We start from the raw sequence: 24640 nt of genomic DNA, 5'->3' as shown, positions 1-24640 counted from the left end.
CTAAAAAACTGATTCCAGGAACAATCAATCTAATAACAAGTTTGCAGGATATAATCGAGATTCAACAAGAAATCAAAAAGAAAAAAAAAACAAAAAAAAATGGTGAAGCAACTATAAGCGGAAAAAGAAACATATGTGATGAAGGACGGCTGATCCCCCACCTGCTCTCTGATCTGCCTTCGATCCATTCTTCTTCCCCTTGATTGGACCGCCGATGACGAACAATGGACCAAATAGGAGCTCATCATTGTGTCTACTAAGCTGTTTTGGGGAGGTGATCCGGGACCCAACGACAAGGGTTTATCCAGGAAACATATCACCGAGGCGACTAAAGCTTCTTTGAAACGACTGGATATGGAGTATGTCGATCTGATTTATTGTCATCGACCGGATTTGCAAACGCCGATTGAGGAAACAGTTAGGGCTATGAATCATGTAATCGATAAAGGTTGGGAATTTTATTGGGGAACTAGTGAGTGGTCTGCACAACAGATTACAGAGGCTTGGGGGATTGCGAATCGGATTCGGTCAACGTGCTGGAGTTGGAGATGGCGATGGCAATTGATTTTGTAAAACTCAAGATCGATTTTGTAGTCCATTCTAATCTTGCAGATCGGGAACGAGATTTAAATTGGAGATATTAGGTCAATACCATGAGGGATTAATTTTGGAAGTTACTAAACAAATTACTAAATTACCCTTATTTATTTATTTAATTATTTAATTTTTTGTTTAATTTCGATTTGCCCACATTTATGTATACAATAACACAATACTTACTTTAAACAAATGAACCTATCTCTCTCTCTCTCTATATATATATCTATATATATATATATATATATATATATATATATATATATATATATTCAACAATACACATATACAATATTCATTACAATATAATAATATAAACATAGTGTTTTTATGTTCTCATTCTATTTATTGTTTTCATTTGAACATATATATATATATATATATATATATATATATATATATATATATATATATATATATATATATATATATATATATATATCATTGTAGTTGTAACATTCCGAAATTCAGGTGCATCTCTTAAACCCTTCTTCTTTAACAAGTTATCAAGTTTACCCCCTAAAGGAAAAATTATGGCTATTGAATACGCTGGGCGTACTGAAGAGTACGATTGGCGTGCTGAAGAGTATGATGCGTGTACTCAAGCGCTTACTTTGGATGCGGACTCGCCTAGGTACGCTGGCATACCCAGGGTGACGTTGGGCGTAGCTGGCCCAGATGCAAACCCTAATTGTGGATTGTGGACTATAAAAGAAATGATATGGTCTTGTCCCCATCCACCATTTCATAGAGAGATACCCTAGGAGAGCAATATTATCATTCTAAAGCTAGTGTGTGAGTGATCTTGAGCTAGTAAGTGCCTTTGTGTGTTAGTGAAGAAGAAGAGGAGGTTCTTGTGGAGGCTAGAAGTTGGAGTACAAGCTTGGATCTGAGTTGTACAGAGGGAGGTGATTCACTTGGAGGTAAAAAGCTCAAAGCTTTCCTTGTCATTTTTGATTTGTGCTTCATGGACCAATTTTTAGGGTTTTTAGTCCCAAGGTGGAGACTTTATGAGCAAATGGTCTCCATAAGCTTAGATCTGCCATATTTCAGAGAAATATGAGTTGTGGGTTCATAAAAATCCAATCTTGGACGTGAATATTAAGTCATGCATGAGATAAAGGCTTTATGAGGAAAGAGGAAAGGTGTTTAGAGTGATTAGTGACCTTTTCGGCCATGCAAAGGCTTAAAGGTTTCAACTTTATGGATTAAGTGACCTTAGAAAAGTCAGATATTGAATTTGAGTTTATTTCTTAACCGTTTAAGACCAAAAATCCATAAGAGCATGAAACTGAGACTTACGTTGGGCGTAAATCTCAGTACGCAGCATAAGGGTTCGAGACCCCGATTCTGGATTGCCGGATTACGCCCCGCGTACAAGAGTTGGTACGCGCCGCGTACTACCCCCTGTTGACTTTCGTAGACTTTTAGGGTTTTAGTCAACATTTGGACTTTTGGGTCAAGGAGGGGTAAAATGGTCTTTTACCCTTCTGTGGGATTGTAGAAAGGGATTTAATCTAGCCTTTGAGAGCCATTATTTATTTGAGGATATTGTTTATGTGATTAGGCGGGGGCTAGATCAGTATATTCGTGTGCGAGATTATCTAAGTTACCCGAGGTGTGTCTTCTCACTATACATTACCTAGAGTGGTATCTATGTGTAGACCGGAAGGTCTTGTGTGTTATGCGTATGTATAAGATTATGTGCATTGTGATATATGTATGCTATATGTTGTATTGACCGGACCAGAGGGTCCAACGATATTGACTGGACCGAAGGGTCCAACGATACAGACCGGACCGAAGGGTCCAACGAGCTATGACCGGACCAGAGGGTCCAACGAGCTACGGGACTGGAGGGTCCCACTGAGATACATTGACCGAGGGTCGTACTGTAGCCTCGAGTGACATATGTGTTGTATGTGGTATTTTGGGGAACTCACTAAGCATTTATGCTTAGCGTGTTGTGTGTTATGTATTTCAGGTACCAGTAAGGATCGCGGGAAGGCGCTGACATGACCGTACACACAGATGGAGTTTTATTTACATTGAGATCTTGGGATTTGTTTATCGAGATGATGTTGATACATGGATTTTGATATTACATATGATTTTTTATTATATTTTGAAATGGAAAAATTGTTTTGAAAATTTACGTTGTTACAAGTTGGTATCAGAGCCTTGGTTTGAGGGATTCGGATGTACCTTTGGGCATATCTGAACTCAAACTGAGGATTTGAGAAAATTTTCACCATAAAACATTTTTTCTAAAAGAGTAAAAGGTTTAGAAACGAGCATAACAGAGCAGTGTGTACAATCAGCCAGCGCCCGAACAGTGATTTCCCAAAATACCCTTACATTATGTGCTATGAGATATAATATGATATGTTATGCATGCTAGAGTAGGCTAGGTATTCACATTAGGACTAGAGTGGACTGATTTGTGATGCCTTAGCCTAGGAGATTACTGCTGCTATGAGATGCTTCGAGGGTGAGTAGGTAGCAGTGAGGAGCTTATGAGAAGTCTACCGAAGGGTAGCCTATGCTTAGCGAGACATAGAGTACTTGTGATCTGGGATCCTAGGAGGAGGACTTGGAATAAATGATGATGTGGTGTAGAAGGTAGTATAGGGCTCGTACTACTGAAAACACCGGATCAGTGCACAGTCCAAGTAAGAATCCTTAGGGTACTAAGGAACAAGTAGGGTTGAGTTATCGGGTGCGTGTATACTCGAGCGAGTATCTGATATTTTTATGTTGTATTTCAGAGACATCATGGTTGGGACACGCCACAGACCAGAGACGAGCGGCGTAAGTGACGAGGAGCTTCGTCATATGATCAACGATGTGGTGGTTGCCGCTATCCGCGCAGAGATACCAGAGATGTTTGGGTCTATCAAGACCACCTTTATTGAGACGTTTGACGAGAGATACGCAGCGGTTACTGAGGTTGTGGCTGCTGCAGCTACTGCGGCTGTGGCTACTGCTAGACCTCAGGGTGGCGACTCGTTGCTGTACCGGGAGTTCAGCAACATGAAGCCACCGAAGTTTGATGGGATGCAGGATCTGATTGTTGCGATAAGATGGATTTCTGATATCAAGGGATGCTTCTACACCTGCTCGTGTCTGGAGCATCTGAGGTTTCGGTTTACACTGAACCAACTTCGCTTTGGGGCGAAGGACTGGTAGAAGTTTGTAACGGCGGACTTCACTACAACAGAGCTTACCGCGGTGACCTGGGAGAGGTTCACCGTAATGTTTCGGGACGAGTATGTTCCCCCTGTGGAGAGGGAACGTTTAGCCTAGAAGTTCTTGTCCTTTAAGTAGGGAACTGAGTCTGTGACACTGATTACGAGGATGTTTCACGAGAGGGCGTTGTTTTGCCCTGAGCACGTGTCTTCTGAGCAGGCACGTATGAGCCGGTACTTGAGCATTCTGAGGAGGGATATTCGTGACTCATGAGTTCGTGGCGAATGCCTGAAAGAGGGAGATCGAGTTGGAGACTCAGGCAAATGCCTGAAAGAGGGATATTCGTCATACCGTACATTTACTGAGCTACAGGAAAATGCTTGAAAGAGGGAGATCGAGCTGGAGACTCAGACCAGGGAGGAGGCCGAGTCTCAGAGGTAGGATAGACGACTGGCACAGGCTCAGCCGGCCGCCAAGTGGGCAAAGCCCGCTAATTTGAGCTCTGGAGGTCCAAATGGCCGCACTTGTGGGAAGTGTGGCAAGATTCACGAGGGGGTGTGCAGAGTTGGGGTATGTTACAAGTTTGGGAAGGAGGGGCGTTATGCGAGGGATTGCCCCAAGGGATTTACGGTTTGATTTCGTTGCAACCAGACCGGCCATCGGAAGTCTGAGTGCCCACAGCTACTGCAGGTATCAGCACAGGGATCTGCACCTTCTGCCAGAACTACCAAGACCCGGCCAGTGAAGGCCGAGGCACCAAAGGCTCGCGGGAGAGCCTTCCAGTTGACAGCGGAGGAGGTCCGCGAAACGCCCGATGTTGTGGCTAGTATATATTCTTTCATCTATTTATTTTGAGTTTGAGATATTGTGCTTATATTATGGTATGTGTAGGTACTTTTCTTGTGAGTTCGGTACCTGCTTTGGTGTTATTTGACTCGGGTGCGAGTCGATCTTTCATGTATTTAGCATTTAGTCAGCACATCAGTATCTGTCAAGAGGCGTTGAGTCGACCTCTTCGAGTTTCCATAGCTGACGAGCGATCAGTATATGCTACTGAGGTGATTCGGGGATGTGTACTTGAGATCTTCGGTGTTGAGTTTCTGATAGATCTGGTCCCGATTGCGATGGGGGATGTCTGTGTCATCGTAGGCATGGACTGGTTGAGCAGATTCAGAGCGGTTATCGGCTACGAGCGATAGCTGGTGACCATACGAGACCCTAGTAGGGGAGTACTTACGGTGTACGGCGAGGGTACCCGTTCTGGGTCAGCGTTTTGTTCGGCTGCTAGGGCGAGGCAGAGTCTACAGCAAGGTTGTAGTAGGTTTGTGGCCTATGTGATGGACACACGAGTGGCCGCGAAGAGGCCGAGTTCAGTCTGTGATGTACCAATAGTGCGAGAGTTCCCGGACGTTTTCCCCGAGGAGTTGTCGGGTGTGCCTCCCGAGAGGCAGGTGGAGTTTCGTATCGATTTAGTCCCGGGAGCGGCGCCTATTGCCAAGGCGCCTTATCGCCTTGCGCCTCCAGAGATGCATGAATTATCCTTGCAGCTTCAGAAGCTGCTAGGGAAGGGGTTTATTCGACCGAGTAGCTCATCGTGGGGAGCGCCGATCCTTTTTGTCAAGAAAAAGGATAGTTCACACCGGATGTGCATTGATTACTGGGAGTTGAACAAGTTGACGGTCAAGAACCGTTACCCTTTACCGAGGAACAATGATATGTTCGATCAGTTGCAGGGAGCGTCTTGGTTCTCCAAGATTTACTTGAGGTCTGGATATCATCAGATGAGAGTGCGGGATGAGGATATCCAGAAGACGGCATTCAGAACTCGTTATGGGCATTACGAGTTCGTGGTGATGCCTTTTGGGCTCACCAATGCACCGACGGCGTTCATGGATCTCATGAACAGGGTGTGCAGGCCAATGTTGGATCGTTCGGTGATCGTGTTCGTCGATGATATATTGGTGTATTCGAGATCAGAGAGCAACACGAGGAGCATTTGAGGGAGATCCTCAGAGTTCTGAGATCGGAGAGGCTTTACGCCAAATTCTCCAAGTGCGATTTCTGGTTACGAGAGGTCCAGTTCTTGGGGCATCTCGTCAACCAGAATGGGATATTGGTCGATCCGGCCAAGATTGAGGCTGTGATGAGTTGGGAGGTGTTGAGATCCCCCACCGAGATCAGGATTTTTCCGGGTTTGGCCGGCTATTATCGGAGATTTATCAAGGATTATTCCAAGATTGTCGTTCCTCTCACCAGGTTGACCCGGAAGGGCGTGGCTTTTAGTTAGGGTCCTAAGCAGCAAGCCTCATTCGAGACACTTCGCCAGAGATTATGCGAAGCCCCAGTGTTAGCCCTTCCGGAGGGGATGGAGGATTTTGTGGTGTATTGTGACGCATCGATATCGGGGTTGGGTGCGATGCTGATGCAGAGAGGGAATGTGATAACATACGCATCGAGGCAGCTAAAGCCTCATGAGACGTGGTATCCGACCCACGATCTGGAGTTGGGGGCAATGGTGTTATTATCGGAGATTTATCAAGGATTATTCCAAGATTGTCGTTCCTCTCACCAGGTTGACCCGGAAGGGCGTGGCTTTTAGTTGGGGTCCTGAGCAGCAAGCCTCATTCGAGACACTTCGCTAGAGATTATGCGAAGCCCCGGTGTTAGCCCTTCCGGAGGGGATGGAGGATTTTGTGGTGTATTGTGACGCATCGATATCGGGGTTGGGTGCGATGCTGATGCAGAGAGGGCACGTGATAGCATACGCATCAAGGCAGCTGAAGCCTCATGAGACGTGGTATCCGACCCACGATCTGGAGTTGGGGGCAATGGTGTTCGCCATCAAGATCTAGCGTCACTATTTGTATGGGGTTTGGTGTACCATATACACAGACGACAAGAGCTTGAAGTATTTGATGGATCAGCCCAACCTGAATATGCGCCAGAGGAGATGGTTGGATGTGGTAAAGGATTATGATTGTGAGATTCTGTAGCACCCGGGCAAGGCTAACGTTGTAGCCGATGCCCTGAGCCATAGGGCGGAGAGTGCCCCGATACGAGACATTTGTATAAGGTTGACGGTGATGACTCCGGTGTTGGACACCATTCGGGAGGCCCAGGCAAAGTCCGTGAGACCGGAGAACCCCAAGAGAGAGCGGGTGATCGGGCATGTATCTAAGTTCATTACCGGTAGCCGAGGGCTTATGACCTTTCAGATTCGGATTTGGGTGTCGTTTGTGGGCTGGGCACGTACCATTCTGATGGAGGAGGCGCACTGGTCGAGGTTTTCGATCCATCTCGGGGCCACTAAGATGTATTTGGACCTAAAGAGAGACTATTGGTGGCCCTATATGAAGAGGAATGTTGTGTGGTTCGTTGAGAGGTGCTTGACCTGTCTTAGGGTCAAGGCCGAGCACCAGCGTCCGCATGGCAAGTTGCAGCCACTTGAGGTTCCCCAGTGGAAGTGGGAACATATTTCTATGGACTTTATCACCAAATTGCCAAGGACCGCGAGGGGTGTCGATGCAATTTGGGCGCCGACTGGATGACGAAGAGCTCTCACTTCCTAGCTATCAATGAGAGCTCTTCTGCAGAGATACTGGTAGAGTTGTATGTGAGAGAGGTGGTATCGCGACATGGAGTACCAATCTCGATTGTGTCAGATCAAGATGTACGTTTCACTTCCAGGTTCTGGAAGAAGTTCCATGAGGAGTTGGGTACGAGGCTGCATTTCAGTATCGCTTACCACCCACAGACGGAAGGACAGAGTGAGAGAACGATTCAGACGCTCGAGGATATGCTTCGATCATGTGTGTTGGACTTCGGAGGAAGTTGGGACACGTATTTGCCGTTGGCTGAGTTCTCCTATAACAACAGCCACCATTCGAGCATTGGTATGCCTCCCTTCGAGTTGTTGTATGGGAGGAGGTGTCAGACTCCCATCTGCTGGGGAGAGGTAGGGCAACGAGTGATGGGCAGCACTGACATAGTGCTTCAGACGACAGAGCAGATACATGATACCTTCCACGTGTCTCAGTTGAGGAAGTGTATTGCCGACGAGACGACAGTTGTACCGCTGGAGGATATTCAGGTGGATGCGAGCCTGAATTACGTTGAGAGACCAATCACAATATTGGATCGGAAGATCAAGGTTCTGAGAAATAACGAAGTGCCCCTGGTTCAGGTCCAGTGGCAGCACCGGAGAGGGTCCGAGCTAACTTGGAAGTCGGAGTTGGAGATGCGGGACCAGCATCCAGAGTTGTTTACGACATGAGACTTCGAGGGCGAAGTCTGGTTCTAGTAGGGGAGAATTGTAACATTCTGAAATTCAGGTGCATCTCTTAAATCCTTCTTCTTTATCAAGTTGTCAAGTTTAGCCCCTAAAGGAAAAAAATATGGCTATTAAGTACGCTAGGCGTACTGAAGAGTACGTTGCGCGTACTCAAGCGCTTACTTTGGAAGCAGACTCGCCTAGAAACTTTGGGCGTACCCAGGGTTACGTTGGGCATAGTTGGCCCATATGCAAACCCTAATTGTGGCTTGTGGACCATAAAAGGAATGATATGGTCTTCTCCCCAGCCACCATTCCATAGAGAGATACCCTAGGAGAGAAATATTATCATTCTAAAGCTAGCGTGTGAGTGATCTTGAGCTAGTAAGTACCTTTGTGTGTTAGTGAAGAAGAAGAGGAGGTTCTTGTGGAGGCTAGAAGTTGGAATACAAGCTTGGATCTGAGTTCTACAGAGGGAGGAGCTTCACTTGGAGGTAAAAAGCTCAAAGCTTTCCTTGTCATTTTTGATTTGTGCTTCATGGACCAATTTTTAGGGTTTTTGGTCCCAAGGTGGAGACTTTATGAGCAAATGGTCTCCATAAGCTTAGATCTGCCATATTTCAGAGAAATATGAGTTGTGGGTTCATAAAAATCCAATCTTGGACGTGAAAATTAAGTCATGCATGAGATAAAGGCTTTATGAGGAAAGAGGAAAGGTGTTTAGAGTGATTAGTGACCTTTTCGGCCATGCAAAGGCTTAAAGGTTTCAACTTTATGGATTAAGTGACCTTAGAAAAGTCAGATATTGAATTTGAGTTTATGCCTTAACCGTTTAAGACCAAAAATCTATAAGAGCATGAAACTAAGACTTACGTTGGGCGTAAATCTCAGTACGCGCAGCGTAAGGGTTTGAGACCCTGATTCTGGATCACCGGATTACGCCCCGCGTACAAGAGCTGGTACGCGCCGCGTACTGCCCCCTGTTGACTTTCGTTGACTTTTAGGGTTTTAGTCAACATTTGGACTTTTGGGTCAAAGAGGGGTAAAATGGTCTTTTACCCTTCTGTGGGATTGTAGAAAGGGATTTAATCTAGCCTTTGAGAGCCATTATTTATTTGAGGATATTGTTCATGTGATTAGGCGAGGGCTAGATTAGTATATTCGTGTGCGAGATTATTCGAGTTACCCGAGGTGAGTCTTCTCACTATGCATTACCTAGATTGGTATCTATGTGTAGACCGGAAGGTCTTGTGTGCTATGTGTATGTATGAGATTATGTGCATTGTGATATATGTATGCTATATGTTGTATACACCGGACCGGAGGGTCCAACGATATAGACCGAACCGAAGGGTCCAACGATACAGACCGGACCGAAGGGTCCAACGAGCTATGACCGGACCAGAGGGTCCAACGAGCTACGGGACTGGAGGGTCCCGCTGAGACACATCGACCGAAGGGTTGTATTGTAGCATCGAGTGGCGTATGTGTTGTATGTGGTATTTTGGGGAACTCACTAAGCATTTATGCTTACCGTGTTGTGTGTTATGTGTTTCAGGTACCAGTGAGGATCGTGGGAAGGCGTCGACATGAACGTACACACAGATGGAGTTTTATTTACATTGAGATCTTGGGATTTGTTTATCGAGATGATGTTGATACATGGATTTTGATATTACATATGAATTTTTATTATATTTTGAAATGGAGAAATTGTTTTGAAAATTTATGTTGTTACAGTTGTAAATATCGACCTAGACACTAGGCGGTGTGCAACTGATTACAATTAAGAGTGTTTGGCGGAAATTGGTTAATATCGGTCAAACTTGGGCTAGGCGGTCTTAGGCGGGAATATTATAAAAATTCAAATTTTCATATATTACACCAATATTTACAAAATTTCAAAATTTTAAATATTTAAATATCCAAAATTTCAAATATTATAAACAAATATTTCAATTTTTCAATTTTTTAAAATTTTAAATTTTCAAATACTATTTTTCTTAGGATATATTAAGTTTTAAAATAGTTTTATTAATAATTTATGGTCTGCGATTAATCCCTGCCAAACTGAATAATTTTTGGTCTCTCTCTCTCTCTCTCTCTCTCCCCCTCTCCCTCTCCCTCTCCCTCTCCCTCCTGCTTCACCCAAAACCACCACCAGTATCACCGGAAAGCACCGTTGCCACCTCCATTTATGTTGAAAACCACTAAAACCACCGTCAAAACCATTAACGATCCCAAAAATTCCATATATTACATAAAAATACACTAACAATCACAATAATTGCAGAAAAATCATCAGAACAATATCATAAATATGTAATTTTTTTAGTCTCCGTGAATCTCAATTATTCGTTGGTTTTCATTTCTCATTTCTATAAATTTGACCATATGAGCAATTCCAAAAATTCTCAAACAATCCCAGTAAGAAGATGGGTCGATAAATATGTAAATCGTTTTCAAACACAAATCCAACAATATAACCTGAAATCAATTTTGATTCTTGAGGAAATCAAACCAGAAACTTTTGCGTATGGGACGGGTGCTTTTAATAACGATCCTTCAAAAATCCAAATCGAACCTTTAACAGATGACAACCGAAGTTGTAAGAGCTATGTTGGAGATGGTGAAACATACAAGCAAAACCGCCATCGAACCAGCACAAAAATGTTAACTTCTAACAGAATTTGAATCCCAGAAAAGAATATAAGCGGAACTCAAAGTTAAACATGAAGCATAAGAAAGAAAAAAAACTCATAATCACTTCAACCTAATTCAACATTCAGCACAGAATATACACAATCGAAGACATAAAAATCGCCATATATTACTTCTCAAATGCCCTAAAAATAAGTGAAGAAGGATATGAACCTATTTTCAGAGGAAATCTTGATCACATCTTCGTTGTCATTAAAGTCTTACGGTTGTCTCATTTTTGTTTCAATATCTGCTTCGAAATTGCCGCCGCCTTTCACTTCCTCCAACGAAAACGACCCCAACCGCTACTCCACCGTGACCTAAAACCTGGAAACATTCTGTTAGACTGGAACTTCATGAACAAAATCAGTGATGTAGGGTTAGCGAGATTGCTCCCAACGGAAATGGCAGATGATGGCGCCAGTACCACCACATGATGACGGAGGCGGAGATGTTTTAGACGGGGAAATTTGTGATCAATTTGAACTTAAAACCAATCGTAGGTAAGGGAAGATGGTTGGCCACCATTGTCCATCGACGGAGTCTGTTGGTGGGGGAACGGAGGATGTGGATGATAGTGGCAGGGATCGACGATCTCTGAAAGAGGAATAAGGGGATACTGGTGTAGTGGTGCAAGAGAACGTGCAAGACAGAGATGGAAGCGAAAGGATTTGATAAGGTTTAAATCTTTTTTCTTTCTTTTTTAAACTGCATGTCAAATTGAAGGGTCAATCACTTTAAGGACTAAATAAATAATTTTAACCGAAACATAAAGATAATTTTTGTAATTTAAATAAATAGACATGTGTCATTTTATGATTTGTAGTTATCTATTAACCCTAATATGTATTTTCTATTGATCTCCATTATATATATACTAGGCGAATGTCCGCGCGTTGCACAAAAACACTTATATAGTTGAAGTCTTTACAAATATATGTTTTCTTTTTAAATATTACAACAACGTTGTTGTTAAATTTAACATAATAATTTTTATACTAAATTGGTATAATATATTGAATATTTTTAATTATATGATAATATATACATCTATTATAACTTCATAATCTCAATCGTTTGAATGACATCTACCTGTGAGTTACACATGAATAAAATTTATTTGAGATTACAATTTAGTTTTTGCATTTATCACTATAATTTATCGTTTTTAACTATTTCGAAAATATTTTTTGGTTTTCTTAGTGGAACTGAAATTAATATTTCAGTTGACATTGTAATGCGCAGAAACACCATATAGTTGAAGTCTTTACAAATATATGTTTTTTTTAATATAACAATAACGTTGTTGTTAAATTTTATATAATAATTCGTCTACTAAATTGATATAATATATTGATTGTTTTGAATTATATGATAATATACACATCTATTATAACTTTATAATCTCGATCGTTTGAATGACTTCTATCCATGAGTTACACATGAATAAAATTAAATATAATTTATGGTTTAATATTATTTATAATTGTTGTTATTGTTAACTAATTTTTTAAAATTTATCTTCTTAATGTTTTAATTTCTATCATTATAATTATTTAAAACATCAAACATTATTTTTTTATTTTAAAGGTAACAATATAATCATTTATATAGAGTTATTTTTAACTTTTGTTATTGTAAGTTATTTTAAGCTACTTATTTGAAAACTTTTAACGATTATAAAAATATCATTAGAAAATATTTTAGTTAAATTGAGATTACAATTTAGTTTTTGCATTTATCACTATAATTTATCATTTTTAACTATTTACAAAATATTATTTAGTTTTTTAAGTGGAACTGAGATTTATATTTAAGTTAAACATTGTAATGTTATATTTATGTTCACAATTTAAGTATTTTGTCAAAACTGTTCAAAAGTTATACTTTAAACTGATAATGGTTTACATTGAACATCATACTAAATGTAATAAGTTAAGTATAATATGTTAAAAGTTAATGACATAACTTTATAAGTAGAAGTAATGATATTATTTTAAAACTGAAATTCAGTTTATTTATGATTACCCTTTAGGTTTGGTATTTATTTAACTTTACTAACCAACTTATAATCATTATTAGAAAGATACTACAATTTATCACTTTTAACTATTTGCAAAATATTCTTTGGGTTGTTTAAATTAAACTAAAATTTATATTTATGTTGACCCTATAATGTTATATTTAAATTAAAATTTGAAGTATTTTATACAAATTGTTCAAAAATTGTATCTTTAGAATGATAATGGTTTACATCCAACAATATATTAAAACTAATAAATTAAGTATAAGATGTTATAAGTTAAAAAACATAACTTTATTAGTAGAAGTAAAGATATTATTTTAATATTAAAATTTAGTTTATATATGATTACATTTTAGGTTTGATATTTATTTAACCTAATTAAAAAAAATTATAATTATTGTTAGAAAGAAATTGAAAAGTCATGGGAGTTTCAATGAATGTAGTGAAAGAAAAAATAGATGGGAGTTTCAAGTGAATGTTGTGCAAGAAAAAATGCTTCATATATATATATATATATATATATATATATATATATATATATATATATATATATATATATATATGTGTGTGTGTGTGTGTGTGAACGGGGAATAGTTTACAAAACCGGTTAAGCAAAAGAACAAGGGGACCAATTCTTAGAAAAATCGGGTTTGTCCAAACATGACCTGATTTATTCCTATCTTGTTTATACTTATTTGCCCTTTTAGCCTTTGAAACCGGATCAGGATCTCTATCTGTTAAAACTTGTTTGGAAAGCCGATCTAAAACTGGTTCGAAAAGGTAACAGTTGAAAATCATACCTTTTTTCCTGTAGTTCTAACCTTTATAGCCGTTTTTTTACTATTTTTGGTTCAAAGTGACATTTTTGCCCTCTATGCTTGATATCAATAGATGTTGATTGTGTTGGATCAAACCGTACCATTCAAACACTCTCTTTATCTCATAAAATTGGATATTTTCACAATCTCAAATCTCAATAACTCTTATTGCTTGGTTGTCTTTTCAAATCTTGGATAAATTCACGAGTTCGTTATGTGTCACAATTCATTCTCTCTTATTCAATTTTTAGTATTTCAAAAAAATGTATCTTACTGGCGCGTAGGGATGTCAACGGGGGCAAACGGGACGGGGAGTACATCCCCCGCCCCCGCCCCCAAAATTCTCCCGTTGCCCCGCCCCCGCCCCTGCCCCCGAAATTTTTAGCATTGTCATCCCCGCCCCCGCCCCCGAATTCCTTGTTTACCCCCGTCCCCGCCCCCGTTTCCCTGCCCCCGAAAAAAAAACACTATAAATTCAAAGTTACAGCTTACAAACCAAAAAAATATATCAAAGAAACAAGAATGATTACGATAAAGTTCCAAAAACCACAAGATATCCAAATCCTGGAATTGATTTCAGAACATCAGAAAACATTCAGCAAATTAAACACAACTAACACTAAAACTAACAAACTTCAAGAACATATTACAGGAACACAATAACACTAATAAATTAATTGTATTTGAATGAGAAAAATGAACAGATTACTGGAACATACTAACACATAATTAAACATTAACAAATTAACCACTACTTACACTAACACTAACAAAGTTCAAGAACAAATTACAGGAACACACTAATACTAACAAATTAACTGCATTTAAATCAAAAAGATGACCAGGACCATACTAACACCAACAAATTTCAAGAATTTAAAAGAAAGTAATGTTTATATTCAATGAAATAGATGATCTGGTGAACATATGAATCATATATCGGGCAACTAATTTTAAAATAATAAATTTTCAGAAGATGTTGTGTTCAATCACAAAGAACCGATGTTTCATGTCTACTGAAGTAAATAACAATTGATGAGATGAACTGATAAGACAAGATCAGAAGATGATATACGATGTTATACAAACCTGACTTGAGTGAGACGAGAAAGAAATTGCACGCTAAGGAAGCGCTGATGAAGGGATCGATGGCTAAGGAGTCGACGGCGACTGGTGGGCTTACGACGACCGGCGAAGACGTGAAGGTGAAGCACTGAAGTGATGATGAACGATTGAAGGTCCACGGTCGCTTGGAGTCTCGAGAGAACGGGAGGCAGAGTGACGAAGTCTGAACTCAGAAGCGGGAACTGGCCACTCTGAAGGATCGATCAACAAAGAAAAGAAATTGAAGCGTCATTACGTGATTTACGTGATTTACCCTAAATGGATTGACAACTACAAAACAGTAAATACAGTAAGTCAAATAGTCAATATCTATGTAAATATGTAATTAATATATATAGAATTATAAATATTATATATATATATATATATATATATATATATACATACATACATACTAGTTTATAACCCGTGTAAACCACGGTTATAAAATTAATTAAACTTTAATAGTGAGAACTCAAAATTATTAATCAATTATTTTAAATAAATTATTAATTAAGAGATATTTTGTTAGTTATATAAAATTATAATCATTAATTTAAATAAATATATGAAATTATATCACCTTATAATTTGTATTAATTTTATTTTAATTTTTATTCTAGTGTTATTAAATTAATGTAATCATAATGAGAAATTTAAAATTTAAAATTTAAAATTTAAAATTAATAGGTTGACAAGTGGCATGCATTAATTAGGAGGCCTAATATGGTGACACATGACAAAAGAATAATAAAATATGCATTAATTAGGATGTTTAATAGGATGACACATGTCAAAAGGAGATTAACACTATTCTTTTATTAGAATAGGGATATATATATATATATATATATATATATATATATATATATATATATATATATATATATATATATATATATATATATATATATATATATAAAACATATTAACGGGGACCCCACGGGGTTTTCGGGACGGGACTACCCACCGCCGCCCCCGCCCCCGAAATCAAAACGGGGTTAACTTTACCCCTTTCCCCGCCCCCGTCCCCGAATTTTTTAAGCAACTACCCTTCATACGGGTTCGGGGCCCCACGGGATCGGGGTCCCACAGGACTTTTTGACATCCCTACTGGCGCGTCACAATATTTCATGTGAGCATCGACAACCAATGTAAAATTTTGTGAAAGTAGTGCCTATAAAACGGAACATGAAAACTTGGCAACATTTCAATTTGTGTGAAATGCTGGATGGTAAGAGGAAAGCGTGATGCAAAAAATATGATAATTTCTTAATAAAATCAAGGGATTACCTTATTGAAACCACTCAAGATCATCATGTATGATACTAAGCTATAACATGAAGATGAGTCGAGCAACAATGACATTGCAAGACATCGTTTAGACTTATGAGGCCAATGTATGCGAAATGATGACGAAGTTTATGATGCAAGAAAGTTTATTGTTCGACCACTTTGACAATCCACGATTGAGAAGCTTGTCCAAAATCGAAAAAGTCAAACAATAAATACATGAACATGAAGTAGCAATGTGGATATTGCTCTCACTTACTAAGCAAGATGAAGAAGATAATGGCTTAACAATTGTATTAAACACTTCAACGAACGATAGACGATTTCGTATGAACATAGAAAATAATGCAATAAAAAAAAAGAGATTTTATTGATAGCTATCTAATAAAGGGTTCATTATAGAAACAAGTTACCCTAAAGTATGCGAATAAGACCAAATGTAGAAAATGACTGAAGAATTTGGCCCATGATGCATTTTGATACTGATGAAAAAACTAACATGTTGTATTTGATGTTCTAGTTTTTTTACTATTATTACCGAATATCAATAAAAAAAAACTGTTAGGATGAGATATTGTTGCATTTTTTTGTATTTTATAAAATTAAAACTTCAAAAGTTCCGTTTTCTAATTTCTAAACATCTTTATTAATAGAAGTCGAACATATAATCATGACATTATCATAAACAGTGACCAAAGAAAGTTAAAAGTGGCACGGAATATTTTCACCTTTGTGCCATTTTTCTTGTTCATCATCTAAAAAAGTAAATTTTCGACAACTACCTCCTACCTTCCCCTAGGACGTTGTTTCTTGAGAAATCGATTAAAGAAATGTAACATAATTAATCAACGAATGTTATAACCTTTTTTCTTTTTTATAAACAAGTGAAATTAAATCATGATTTTAATTTTCCTCTCATTTTAGTTCAAGACTCACTACATCAATTTTTAAGTTAATTCATTTTATGGTACGTTTGGTTGGCAGGAAAGGAATGGAATTCGAGAGAAAAGGGTTCCAATTCCCTCGAATTCATGCGTTTGGTTGGACTTAGAGGAGGGAAAAGAATTCCTAAATGAAAATAAACTTTCCACCATATGGAGGAAAGTGAATTTCTTTCAAAGTTGGATGGAAAACATTCATTCTCATCAAGGAAAGTGGAAGATTACAAAAATATCCTTTGACTTATCAGAAAACCCTCAACACTATCACTGACCACCACCACCGTTGCCGCCCATCGACCACCACCGATGCCGCCACAATCACTACTATCGCCGTCGTTGCCATCACCACCACCGTCATGACCACCACTCAGCACCACCGTTGCCGCCGCCACCACCCACCGTCACCGCCGCCGCCACCCACAACTATTGCATGCGATGCCACCACCATTACCATCATCATCGTTACCACCGTCACTGCCGCCTCCGACCACCACTCACCACCACCGCCACCATTACCCACCACCACTACCAATGCCATCACTCACCACCACTAATACTACTACCACCACCACCACTACCAACGTTGCCACCGTCGCCGCTACCGCCACCGCTACCAGCCGCCACTGCCACCACCAACACCATCACCGCCATCGCTATCACCACCAGCTAATATTGCCACCATCATCACCACTTCCGCCACCACAATTAATGTCACCACCACCGTTGCAACCACCGTCACCACCACTTACCATTTTCGCCGCCACCACCGCCGAAATTTTATTGTTTTTATAATTTTCATAATGTATTTTTATAAATAAGTTAGAAAACAAGGTAAAATTAAGCAAAACATGAAAAAGGGTAATTATGTCAATTTACATGAATTCCAATTCCATTTCTTGCGAATCAAACAGATTCTAGAATTAATTCCAATTCCATTTCCTGCCAACCAAACACCATATGGAATTAGATTCAAATTCATGACAGATTCCTTTTTCAATTCCAATTCAGATTCCTTCAGCAACATTCTGCAAACCAAACAGCACCTTAGTTTAAATATGTCTAAAAAAAACCAGAATATTAAAATATATATTATTGGTTAAATTGTTTTTGATAGTTGTTGATTGAGTATACTATAGCTTTAAATATGACAAGAGTACAAAACATATATCAGGCCTACTAGGTATTAAAAAAAGGAGGACGTTAATAAAAAAAAATGTTGATTAATCAAAGGTCCAGTTGATCGAAAAGTTAGGACCCAATCAAAGACTTCTAAGTGATATATTAAATAGTCTAAGCCTAACCAAATCAGTCTCTATGAATACCAGACATAGTAAAATACATATCAAACAACCTCTAAAAGTGTAGATAACAATTTTTTTAGCTTACTTAAAAGCATCAAAAGTAAATAAAAAGATGACATACATACTTGGCAACAATCAACATAATATATGCATATTTGAATATTTTTAATTGTAACGTATAAGTAAATCTAAATGGAAATGTTGAATAACCACATTATTTGTTATGGTATGTTAAAAAAAACTTGCTTCCAAAATACACACGCTTTCTTTTAATGAATTGATTATGAATTAAAAATGTTGGAATATCTTGTTCATGCCAAATAAATTAATTTGTTGCGTAATAATTAAAGGTGTTTAATTTAGATATGGAAAAAGAAACATTGTAGTTTACAAACTTAGTAGGTAACGTTCCAACTGATTGTGATCTCTATGTACCATCTTTGCCACCACCCACTTCTACATTTACCAACCAAACCTACCACATACTTGTCTCTCTTTCTCCCATTTTTGTTTCAATCTTTGAAGCTTTTTTCAGGTTTTTTTTATTGTTCATCACAAAATTAACAGGATCAAAGGATGGTGGAGGAAAACCAAGAACCCATGAAAGATGTTGCTTCAGAAACCGAATCAACATCAACACCATCACCGGAACCCAAATCAAGTTCGGTTGCAACACCACCACCCAAGAAAACAAAGCCGCCTCATGGTGGTGACAAGAGTAAGCTTCTTGACACTCTCTTGTACAATTTTAACTGCTAGACAGAATTCGCGCTAACAGTGCGCGAATTCGGTCTAACATGTACATGTTATGTATTACAAACTCATACGAGTTTGTGTAATCGGATAATTTATGAAAAAAATATGCAACTTTGAACCCGTTTCATTTAGGCTATGTTTCTTGATTTTTTTTAAATAAAGGGTAAATAACACCATGTAAAACGGCTCATGTTATCCCCCTGGAGGTTAATCACGGAAAAATAACAATGTTTTGGGTGCCCCAGGGTTTGGTTTAAACCCTGGACAAGAATGAAATTTCACATCTTAACGAGTATGTATTGTTTATCATGTGAGACGCATTAGATATTATTTCTCCATTCGTAGATGAAGGTATTAATTTATATATGTAATTATACCTTTTGTCAGATGTTGGACTTGAAGTAGTTGTCGCAGAGAAGAGAATGGCACTCATTAAAGCATGGGAAGAGAACGAAAAGACAAAGGCTGACAACAGGTACTTGTTGTCTATATATGTATGTTTATATACTACAAGGACATATGTGATAACATGTGTATGTGTAGGGCGTACACAAAAAAGTCAGAAATCGGAGCATGGGAAAATACTAAAAAAGCAATGATAGAAGCTAATCTTAAACAGATTGAGGTACATGTTTCGTATTGATCACTTGAAGAAAAAAAATAAAAAACACAAGGCATGCATATGCATATGTATGATGTGTACGTAAATGGAGCAGGAAAACATAGAAATTGAGAAGGCAAAAAAGAGGGAGGAGATGAAGAATAGGATTGCTGGAATACATAAAGAAGCAGAAGAAAAACGGGCAATGGTGGAAGAGAAAAGGGGCCAAGACATAATCAAGGCAGAGGAAGCTGCTGCAAAGTTTCGTGCTACAGGCACTCTTCCTACCAAGTTGTTTAAATGCTTTGGCTACTAGTTTTTTTCCCACCATATAATATAATTAATATACTTATACATGCATCAACTATCAACAAATTTTACATCTTGTATGGTTTGTTTTATATATGGTTTATATTATACTACATATATTTGAGCTGGGTATTATTAGTTGACTGGCTGCATGATAGAAGCTCTGGGATTCAACAGAATGCAGTAGTTGATCACACATAATACATATTACAGAGAAAATATCCAAGGAATCAAAAGGATGATGCTTCATTGTTGAAACTTAAAACTCAACTTTAATCTCACCAAAATTTGATCAGGTGATGTGGTTCTAACATCTTATTAACTTCAGTTTAACTATTTAAAAGCGTTCATGGAGATTACATCATATGTTATTAAATCAAAAAAAAATGTAGAAAAAAAGTTGATCTAGCATGCATTCATCATCCACCAAGACACGATAAAACTACTGAACAACAAACAAATCAAGCAAAAAATGATAGCTCAGACACACAAACACATAGGGAAAAAGTAAGTTTTGAATTGATAACCCAACGCAAATCTAAAAAATTGTTCATGCATCATTTTTTTTTTTGGTTTTTCGTTTTTGCTCTACTTTTTATCTTTTTTTTTTTGCCTTTTTTTTCCTTTTTTTTTCTTTTCAAAATATGGAGTACAAACTACAAGCTATCCTCCAGAATCAGGTAAATACAGATCTAGCATATGATATAACAAAGCCTAAACTAAAAACAGAAACAGAAACATAAAATGTCTCCTACTTGTATTTCATTTTCTCAATCACAGACAGTAAATGGCTTGATCAATTTGAGGAGGAATTTGTTTTATTTCAGTTCCAAGTTCTTGTTCAATCCTATACCTGTGTATCACAACCACACACACAAAAAAAACACATCATTAGCATTTAACATTTAACATTTAAATTAAAAATATGAAAAAAAATACATACAAGTTAAACCGGTCTTCATAAGTTATCAAATTCACAGCCAACCCCAGATGTCCAAACCTTCCTGAACGTCCCACCTACAAATAAACAATAATAAATATATATATATATATATATATATATATATATATATATATATATATATATATATATATATATATATATTCATTTTCAAAAAAAAAAAAAAGGTTTTATTTTTAGTTTATTACCCTGTGCAAATACGTCTCCGCATTCCTTGGAAAGTCAAAATTGATGACAACATTCACGGCTTGAATATCTATACCCCTTGTAAACAAATCTAATAGCACAAAACCAAATTCAAGATTAGGGTTTATTAGGGTAAATAATATTTTACAGCTTGAGTTTTTTTTTAAAATTAAAAAATATATACATACCAGTACAAACAAGATTTCTGCATGCACCATTTCGGAAATCATGGAAGACACGATTACGATGATCTTGCAACATTTTAGCATGAATATAAAAGCAAGAATATCCAAGCTCTGTTATCTTCTTTGCTAACAGCTCTACTCGGTTTACAGAGTTGCAGAATATGATAGATTGGTTGATTTGTAACTGTAATTAAGTAATAAGTAATAACAATCAATTCAAATTCATAATCAATCTACAAAGTAAGGGCTTTTTAGTAAATGTGAGCAGACCTTTGAGAAAAGAGTGTTGAGGCAGTGAACCTTTTGTCTTTCTTCCACAAAAGCATAATACTGTGTGATACCTTTAAGGGTAAGTTCGTCCATTAAATTAACAACATAAGGATTTTTCAGGTATCTGTCTCTGAAATCTTTTACAGTAACAGGAAATGTAGCTGAAAACATCAAAATCTGTCTGTTTTGTGGAAGGAAACTGATGAGATGCTCTACAGAAGGTTGAAACTCAGGGGACAACAGCTTATCAGCCTGTCAAAACATTATCATTATTTATAGTTTTATTAAACAATTTATAAAAAATGATACAAAAATTATACCTCATCTAATACCAGCATTGCACAGTCATTGAGAATACAGACACCCTTTTTGGTTAGATCAAGAATTCTTCCAGGAGTCCCAACTAACAAATGAACAGGTTGATATAATCGCATGATGTCATCTTTTAGACTTGTTCCTCCAGTTGTCACCATTACTTGAATCTGTAAATGTTTTCCAAGCTCCTTGCAGACTTGTGATGTTTGAAGAGCAAGTTCTCTTGTGGGGACAAGTATGATAACTGTATAATTCATATTTGTTAGTAAATCCATAAGTTATTTATAGGATCTGAAAGTAAACATGTTATTGAATTTGTAAAACAAAACCTTGGATGACATTGTTGTCTGTATCGATCTTTTCAAGAGCAGGAATACAAAAAGCGGCTGTTTTTCCAGTTCCATTTTTGGCTCTAGCAAGAATATCACTACCAGTTAAAGCAATAGGGATGCTTTCTTCTTGTATAGGAGAAGGCCTTTCAAAACCCTTCTCATAGATTCCCATAAGTAGTTCTCTTTTTAGAAAGTAGTCCTCAAATTCGTTTCCTTTTGTAGCTGTTACATCCTGTAAAGATTACAGACTGTAAGAAATGTGGTATACTTGATATCCTCCTTCTAAAGATAAAAGGACATCAAAAGACAACATGGACACAACATTATTTAATTCAATGCAAACATCAAGAAGAAATGTAGCTATTTACTGATACATAAGCTTTACAAGGATAAGAAAATGTATTGATAAAAGGTAACGGAAGAGGATGAATATAAGATTTATTATTATTAAGTAGCAATTGCATGATGTTAACTGTTGTGTGCATACCTCAGTCTTGAAACGGCTATCTGCTGCAGGTATGTTTAACTGTGCTTTCCAATCTTGAGAGCTAAACCCACAAAACGGATAAACAAATAAGTTCACAGCTTGTTTACATATATTTTATCAGTTAGATATCATTCAAATAGATCATACATGTATACGTATAAAGTAATCATCTCCAAGAATACCAATAACCATACATAGAACTGTAGAACAGTCTATATTTCATAAAACAACCTGCTATTGAATTCCTAACACCACCGAATTAGATCAACACAGAGGCCTTACATTATCATTGATCCCATAACTACTACTACATTATATCACAGCATTTGTAACATCAAGTATAGAGATATAAGTATGCATTTCCAAGATAAGAACCGTAACTATCTTGCAATTTTACGGGAATTGCAGTTTCAAGAATGTAGGTCAAGTATTATTTGTAAAGAATCAAGCAACTAAAGGTTCGAGGAAACGGTTATGGATGAGGAATTTGAATTTTGACCTTGAATCAACGCTGCCTTCTGACTGTACGGTTTTCTCGACTTCATAGTTATTGTTATTGGCTGTAGAAGAAGCAGGTACATTAGGGTTCGTTCTTAGCCACTGCTGTTTCTGATTGTAGTGTTGTTGTGTGGACTGCTGTCTCTGCGAGTACTGTGACTGATGCTGCTGCTGTTGAATTTGATCGTGGCTACGAGGTTGATGGTGATAATTAGGGTTTGTTTGAAAATTACCACCTCCACCTCCACCACCGCCATACCATCCTCCTCCGCCGCCGCGGCCATTTCCGATACCAGGAGGGTACCGGCGGTTGTAACTGTTGTTACCGGTGCTATCGTTCATCGGGAGATGATCGTTGATTACAAAGCTTGTTGTGTAGGGAGTAGTGAGTACAGAGGGTTTGATGCGTTTGATCGTGTGTGCGAAAGTGTGTGTTCAGATCGAGGTGTGGGTGTACACGCGACAGGAATTGTGAAAGGTTTTATTTTCTTGGACAAAACTACAATATTGGTCCCGCGGTGTTCAAAAAAACTTTAGAAATGATCCAAAAAAATTTTTTTCACATGTAGAAGTCCAAAATCAATGTTTTTTTTTTTTTTTTTTTTTTCTAGTCTAAAAAACCTTGAAATAACAGTTATATCCTTTTACTTTCTTTTTTATATATTTTTTTAATTTTTCAAATACTATTTTAATTTAAAAATAAAAATAAAATAAAATAATTATCTCCCAACCCCACCCCTCTCTCTCTCCTGGTGAGCTCGGGTTCTTCATTTTCAAACAACAATCTTCATTCCTTTTTGGAGAAATTGAACCCATAGACATGTTTAAAACACCAAACTACTTGAATTTTCGTGTGATGAGACTACTGAGGTTAAAGAACACATCACTCCATTTAAAACAGTCGATCGACATTCATTTCTTCCACCAAATACACCTGATTCATTTGGGTTTTTTAGTAGGTTTGAAAACCAATTACAAGGATGAACACATACATTGCATGTTTCGATTTACATGAATGAACACACATACATACACACAAAGGGTTTACAAGGATAAACACAAACGCATCAATTTCAAATTTGATGGAAAGGAGAAGATGGGTTTACCGAGATGAACACAAACACACATATCAGTTTTCATAAACAAGGGCTTGAATGTTTATCGTTTCAAAGACAAGGTGCTCCAATGAATTCGATGCAAACTGATCGAATTGATGGCTCTTCAATCGCCATCTCCAGTGTGTTCTTCGTGCAAACCCATATTGGATTTATGGGAGATCCCTCCCTTGTGCAGGTTCTCTCCACCTCATCTCCTTGATCAATATGCAGTGCAACAAGAACAAGGCTCTTTTTCTTTTTTCTTTTTTATTTTCGTATAGCTTCATATGTTTCCCTCATTTTGATTCACCGGAGTTGACCAAATTTTGCATCGATTGCAAAAAAAAAATGAGGTAAGGAACGGACCTGTTTTTTCTTTTTGTGTACACTTTGACGGAAAGAAG

At 37.8% G+C, this 24640-nt stretch overlaps 2 protein-coding genes across 2 annotated transcripts; one reads left to right on the top strand and one right to left on the bottom strand.

Moving 5' to 3' along the window:
- The first annotated feature begins 18671 nt into the window (after positions 1–18671).
- Positions 18672–19952, top strand: LOC145057415 (remorin-like). Its single transcript, XM_079005252.1, has 4 exons — positions 18672–18957; positions 19383–19470; positions 19539–19620; positions 19712–19952. Exons 1-4 carry the CDS (start codon positions 18816–18818, stop codon positions 19910–19912), a joined length of 513 nt encoding a protein of 170 aa, XP_078861378.1. The 5' UTR covers positions 18672–18815; the 3' UTR covers positions 19913–19952.
- A 450-nt stretch (positions 19953–20402) lies between these two features.
- On the bottom strand, positions 20403–23606 carry LOC145057414 (DEAD-box ATP-dependent RNA helicase 8-like). The gene is made up of 9 exons (XM_079005251.1): positions 23141–23606; positions 22642–22702; positions 22152–22386; positions 21828–22066; positions 21508–21759; positions 21241–21421; positions 21055–21143; positions 20849–20922; positions 20403–20758 (listed from the first exon to the last, which is right to left on the bottom strand). The coding sequence occupies exons 1-9, from the start codon at positions 23479–23481 to the stop codon at positions 20680–20682; spliced, it is 1551 nt and encodes a 516-aa protein (XP_078861377.1). The 5' UTR covers positions 23482–23606; the 3' UTR covers positions 20403–20679.
- Between the last annotated feature and the right edge of the window lie 1034 nt (positions 23607–24640).

This window comes from Lactuca serriola, chromosome 6 (genome assembly GCF_051521515.1).
Source record: "Lactuca serriola cultivar US96UC23 chromosome 6, Lser_US96UC23_V15, whole genome shotgun sequence".
Lineage (NCBI taxonomy): Eukaryota > Viridiplantae > Streptophyta > Magnoliopsida > Asterales > Asteraceae > Lactuca > Lactuca serriola.
This window is presented reverse-complemented; position numbering and strand designations above follow the sequence as displayed.